General features: G+C 38.3%; 1 protein-coding gene across 1 annotated transcript; it reads right to left on the reverse strand.

Annotated features, from left to right (window-relative positions):
• Nucleotides 1-256: 256 nt before the first annotated feature.
• LOC140167337 (uncharacterized) lies at nucleotides 257-6,838 on the reverse strand. Its single transcript, XM_072190658.1, has 4 exons — nucleotides 6,556-6,838; nucleotides 2,341-2,406; nucleotides 1,654-1,743; nucleotides 257-424 (listed from the first exon to the last, which is right to left on the reverse strand). Exons 1-4 carry the CDS (start codon nucleotides 6,821-6,823, stop codon nucleotides 342-344), a joined length of 507 nt encoding a protein of 168 aa, XP_072046759.1. The 5' UTR covers nucleotides 6,824-6,838; the 3' UTR covers nucleotides 257-341.
• Between the last annotated feature and the right edge of the window lie 227 nt (nucleotides 6,839-7,065).

Genomic DNA, 7,065 nt, shown 5'->3' on the forward strand with positions numbered 1-7,065 from the left:
TGTGACCTTTATATAACCCGACATTTTAATGTTATTAAACCGTTTTTACCTAAACCAAAACCCAAAAACGGTTTTGTGTTTGCTGGGATGTTAGAATTACCTGAATTTTCGACTTTTTGCAGTAAACTGAAGTATTTGAAGATATTTTTTTCATAAATAACATTCTTTTTCTGTACAGTATTATATAATGGTTTTATAATCATACAAGCATTAGGTGATCTTGTATTAACCGATTCACGAATTTATAAATTGCCATTAAATTAGGTGATAATTCCCGACTTTTGGTTAAGTTTTTGATCGGGTGATCCCTAATCAAAGTATTTCAACGCACAGGATTAACTTCACTTGTTGGCTGTTTCTGCTGGTGCTGTCGTCGGCATGGCTGCAGTAGTTGTTGAGTTTCTTTCTGCTCGTGTTGTCATATCTAAAACAAAATGACATAGGCTAAATTAATGTCTAAAATCTTTAAACAAATTGACTACATCGAGATTGTTCTCGATTAGAGTATAACCTGCAATCGAATCTTTATTAAAACGATATTGAAAGTTTTGTGAATTTTACGACACCGGAGCTTCCGACCCCTTCTCCAGGTAAAATAGACCATGCAGCTCTTGCTCTAACAAAAGGGCAATTTTTACGGAGACTGGGTTTGTTTGATTACAGGTCACTAGTCTGAAAACCTAACAAACAAACAAATACCCCAACACACAAAACAAACAAAACAAACCAAATGATACATCTTTAAATGCAAACTTTGGATCATAAACACTTCACCCACTCGTTTTGTTCAAATGGTTTTCAAGGTTCTTATGTCATTGTCATTTCCTCATTTATGCTTATAATGCGTTTGTTTGACGACATTGACATGGATGATTGTGACCAAACCAATGTGGGTATACTTCTTCTACTACCGACGCACGTCAGCTAAAGTCACGTTTTAAAAATACTCACAAAACATCGTTTCATCCCTTGGCTTGCTGGTACCTTACAAACATGATTAATGCGCAAGGAAATGCAAAGTCTATGAATGCTATATAGTCTTGAACGAATGCGAGGAAAAAGCAGTGATTTCAGTGATTTGCGCATCCGGACGATCGTAAAATCATGAAAATTCAGATTGTGGTTCCTTTGTCATGTTTGTCATTGTCATAGATATGCTAACATAACCTGCTAGTGGTTCAACCCAAAGCCGCATATAAAGACAAAATAAGACATTTTACATGAATATGTAAATGGGGTTTCAACTTTGTCAATAATGCTGTTTCCATGGTTTATTTTTGCCCAAATTTTCATTTCAAAAATACCTAATGACAATTTTAACAACTTCCTTCACTATTGACGGATTTATGCACAATTTTAATTTGGTTTATACTTTCGCTGGGATCACTGAATGGGACTTTAAGATAATCTTGTGTAGTCATAGTTCATAACTTCCTATTAAAGTACCTTCGTGGTTATCAAATTTGGTCAGTTTCACAACGTGGAGTATGTTGCAGGCGCTATTTAGTACTGGCCGATTGGGTTGGAAAACTACGATTAAATGTTATTTCATAGTATTTTACTTGAAAGTATTCATTTGGTTTAGTTCTGGACTAAGGAGTGCAAATGGGATGGTCGTATGTAGTTTGCCAAATATAATCATGAAAAGGCTACCTGCTCCAGCTGCCGTTGTCTGCCCATCTGGAGGTGGGGTTGTTACTTCTTGTGCAGACGATGACGTCATTTGTCTGGATAAGGTCTCAGCTGAAGTATTTAAAAGTGAAACATCAGAGAAAAATATTTATTATTATCATATTACCCTTTATGCATGTGAAATGGTACAAATCCAGAGATCCCGAAAGTCCAGCGATCATTATGCGACCGGATTGTCCCAAAAGACCTTAGCTTGATGTGTTTAAATCGACGAATTTGGACATGAAATTTACCTCAAGGCAAAGGAGCCCAGGTGCGCCATTAGGCGAAAGTTTACGGTAAGACGTCAGTCAAACTTAAGTCAAAGACAAGGTGACTATGGTGAAACTGAAAGAAGTAAAATGGAGACGAGCATGTCACCTTGCCAAGGGAAGATAACAGATGGACTAAACGGCTAACAGGATGCCAAACGAGAAAAGGAAAAAGAAGTGGAGTGGTGTGATGGCCTTACTACCTACATAGACATTTAATGCAGGAGACAGAAAAACTGGTATAACTGTTAGTTTTACTATGGGTAAAACATTGCATTGATAAAAACTCAAAAATATATTTTACCAAGCAGTTGATGCATAAATTACCAGTGTACAAAATCTACGTAATCTATAAGTAGGGCCTACTTAGATAATGGCGAAGGAGAGATCGACTTACCGTTCGTGGTTGGAACCACTTCTGTCGCATTCTTTCCATCTGAATCGCCCACAAGGTTTGGTTTACCTGTGTGATAAAGAGCAGAGCAGAACTTGTTTTCATCATAGACGTTTGCATGGATAAACTAGATAAACGTGACACGGCATTCGTATACATGACCGCATAGACTATGCTATTGTCGATTTTTGATAAATAAAAATATTTCATTAATCATGATGAACACATTCAGTTGAACCCCGGAGTTGAACTCGAAATTATACAGATGTTTATTACATCAAAATATTAGTAAATGGTTATGAAAAGTTTATATAATTAGTGACAGTAAAAGTAAAGTAGACGTTGGCTTATATTATAGAATACTACATATCTTATTGCATAACTATAATGGCTCGCTTCAATACTGAACAATTCTGATTTTAGAATCTTCCAGTTTCGTGAAAGCCCGAGTAAAAATCGACTATGTACTTTGGATATTGAAAATGACTTTGATCGGGGACTTTGTTCCTGACACACACTGCCAATCACACTTGTTTATCAATCCAATTTAACCGCAAGCACAAAGCATGGAGGTACAGAACGCGCTAGAACGTACGTCATGCACCTAGTGAGAGTTTAACTTCTGCGCCAACACAAAGCGCCGCAAATTCCACAGATAGTTGTGTACGATATAGTTAATGGTAATAGCACGTGCCCGGAGGATATAAGCCATAACGAGATCTGGGCGACCAATCACAAGCCAGATCCATTTAAAGATGCATTACATCATGCCCAATTTAGGGACCGTTCATTATTTCCACCGGAGGGGGCCGGGAGAATACATGGGGGTCAGATGGTTTTGTCAGGCAAAAGGGGGGTCAGATGGTTTTTAGTTATTGAAAGGGGGGTCAGATGGTTTTTCATCTCAAAAATACTGGAGCTTCAGGGGGCTTCGCCCCCTGGACCCCCATCTGGAACATTGCTCCTGGACCCCTGACCATTAGATTTGCGCTTTGCATGTCGGCCGACACTTTGGTCCTAGTCCACGGTTTGAATTGACATAAATTTGCACCAAAAGTAAGTAATTTATTATAACATTTTGCAAAAATGGGTCATTGGGTAAAATATTCTAAAAAATGGAGAAAAATTTTAGATTTTGCTTCTAATTTGTCAAATGTACAATACAAATTTGCTGAAATAAGAGAATTTTGAACCATATTTCATAAATATACATGTACACTGCCATTTTCGTAATAGATAATAATAAAGAATAATCAAGCTCTTGCACAGTAATGCTGTGGTCAGACTCTTCTTTGTTCTTTTACAATGAAAAGAGACAACTACACCACCCCAAACCGCTCCCCCAATGCACATCCACTATCAAACCCCACCCCCACACAGGTGTCATTTCCATACTCTAGTTTAACTACAAAGACTCGCCCAAACCACCATGACAGTAAACTTCGGCAATGTATTCAAATACATTATAGAAAAATAACATCATCATCATCATCATTATCATCATCATAATCATAATACTAATAGAAATTCACCCTTTCAGAAATTATATTATGGTTGTGTGATGGACAAATGTTCGGGACAAATGTGCAGTGACTGCCACTGAGTAGTGAACACACACAAACCACAGCCACCCTAGCCTGGGGTGTACATGTCTGTGTGCATGTTTTCTCTCTTTAAAGAGTTTAATGAATTAGAAAGTTCCATGAAAGAAATTTTAGATATTTTTATATAGTCAAAATATTAATTAAAATATGTATAATTATCAATTATTTCATTAACGATAAATAACAGTAATGATTCTGGGAAGTGACAGATAAATCTAAATAATTTTGTGGATATGTTGGATATTATGACAACAAATTTTGAATCAAATTTGAGATCCATTTTTAGATAATCATTTCACATGGATCTAATTGGACCTTCTGTGTCCAAGTTTGAGCCGAACCGAGTCTGTTTGTGTCCGAGTCCGGCAAAAAGTGGACTTGAGTCCGATCAATACATCACCATAGGAGTAGATCCCCCCTCCAATATTTTGCCAGGGAGGATGCTCCAGACAATCATCCCCCCAATTTTGATGCCTGAATATAGGTTTCTGACCACATATTTGCCCATTTTAGCCCCAAAAGTGCAAATTTCTGCGCGCTTCGCGCACATTTATTCCACTTTTGCACCATATTTCATCAGTTTAGCCCGGGAGTTTAGCTTCAAAATATCAAAAATTTTCACACGCTTCGTGCGCATTTGTTCCATAAACTTATTTTGTCGCCAAAAGGTGCTGGATTCACAAAACTTCACGATTTTTTTCCAATCCCATCCCCCCATGTCAAAAAGAAATCTACACCACTGTACATCACTGATTTATGGTAAGATATGTCACAAACTACTTTTATTAAATATACTGTGTACTGATGAAGAAGATTTTGCAACTCATTCATTTTACACCAAAGGGGGCTATGTACTGCACCCAGTATCAACATGTATGAGAAGTTGATGCATACTTACAATTTAAGAGAATGAAAATTAATAAATCAGCTTGATAGTTTATTAAACTCATTTGATTTTTTATATTCTGTATGATTGAATTAAATTACAACTTAAAAAATGAAATAAATTTGTTTTACAGCCTAATTACATAATAAAACTAATGAATTATAATAATTTTAACCCCAAGTTTCCAAACCTGCCACTTGAAAGATTGTTCTTGGTGCAAAAAAACTGTAGTCGTATGGATAATATCACTGTGGTTTTTTCAGGCACCTGTGGTATTGAAGTGCATACATGTACATGTACATGTACTAGCTGAAACACAGGGTGGCAGTTTGAACCAAAAACTGTGTACATGCATGTGAAATAAATAAAATTTTAGAAAAATAAATAAAACAAGTTAAAATACCCTGTGGGGTTCTACCTAGTTGAAGGTATATGAGGATGTGCCACGATTTTGGGGTTATTTTCAGCGATTTTGGTATATTGATGGGTGGCTATTCAGTAAAGACCAATATGTGGAGAAAAGTGCCCAATTACTGCAATTATGGTAAATTTAGGTGCTTTTTGTGAAAAATTGGTATGATAGCCGGGTGGCAAAAACAGTAAAGGCATAATTTTCCAGCCCGATATGTGGCAGTGACGTGATGCATTGAGGCAGCTGATCCATGCGCGCATCTATTGCGCATTATTGCGAGTGTGCATACGTCAGCGCTTTAATTGTCCACTGGCTACTTGAAGCTGTGTCTATAAATGAAATGCACACTGACATCACTGCTACATGATGATGAAAAATGGTACAGATGCGAGAAAGTCAGCATTCAAAGGTCTGTGTGCCACATCCCTGTAACCAAAATTACAAAAAAAAACACTCCTCCGCAGCAATACTTTCTATTTTTTGATCTACATGATTTTCATGTAGATCGGAGGGGGGGGGTCATATGGTTTTTATTATCGGAGAAGGGGGTCATATAGTTTTCGGCAGTGACTTTCTGTCTGCTCCCGGCCCCCCCTCCGGTAGAAATAATGAACGGTCCCTTAGGAGGTCAGAAATCCGACAATCTCGTCCATACAAAAGTTAACCGCAATTCCAAAGAAAGTAGTCCATTTGGGACAGAGAATGCACAATGGGCAAGTGGACTACGCAGAAGTCTAAAAAGCGCAGGACGACTCATTAACATGACTTGGAACAGTGGATTCAATTGAAAAGCTGCGGTTTCTTATTACGAACGTTGTGAACAATAACTAATGTACAAGTGACGGCATCTGGCGTTAGATAAAAGTAACGCTCTGTAGACAAAACTACGTTACTCGTACAATATAGCTCAATATGTAACGCAGTACAGACAAGATGCAACGTTGAGGTGCAACCCTGTGTATCGCCTGGATTACAGCAATGTCTGGCTAGTAGAACTCAAATATCACGGGGACTCGAACTCGCATCATCACTTATGCGCGTTATTGATGCGCTAACGTGAAGGGACTGTGACAGAATCCAGAAATCAATGGAATGTCTAGTTTGAAGATGGGGATCCATGTACGGTCACCCATATGGATTTCTGTAAAATCGCAATTACCCTAGTTTTAGTGCCACGCCCAATTCAGTCATTCAGCCTCGTGGACTCTATAGCTAGCGCTATTAAGTGTCAAATGTGTCGGGGCACGGTGGCACGCCCCTATAGGCCCTACTACCCATCCCTGAATCTAAACCGGATCAAGATGTACAGGATATACCTGGTTTAGCGGCAGCATACGCAGCAGGTACAACAATTATAGTAATCACACAGCATATAGCCACAGCAATGTAGAGTCCCCGAATGGGCGCCTGTGGATGCGGAGTGTCCTGCTTCCGTAACGCTTGGATCTCTTCTTCACTGATAATATACGATGCCTTCTTTTTCCTACTCCCATCTGCTTCGCCATTTTCCACGTCATCCGACACGGCCATCATCCCCCCTGATCTTCGTTGCCGACGAGGTTGTCCTTGTTCTTCTTCTGCCATAATGTGTTTAATATATTAACAATCCAGGAAATTAAACAGCTCTAAGTAGGGTTCCAAGTGTCAGATACGTGTCGTTAAGACCATAAAACCTATAAATTATAGATCCAAATTACTTCAATATCCGCTCCTAATCAATCTAATTTTGTAGGACTCATTTGAAATCCAAAGACAATCCATAGAAGTGCACACATCCAATACCAGAACAGATTAGGTAACGTTACCCCGTATGTACATATCATAAT

This window comes from Amphiura filiformis, chromosome 13 (genome assembly GCF_039555335.1).
Source record: "Amphiura filiformis chromosome 13, Afil_fr2py, whole genome shotgun sequence".
NCBI classification, from domain to species: domain Eukaryota; kingdom Metazoa; phylum Echinodermata; class Ophiuroidea; order Amphilepidida; family Amphiuridae; genus Amphiura; species Amphiura filiformis.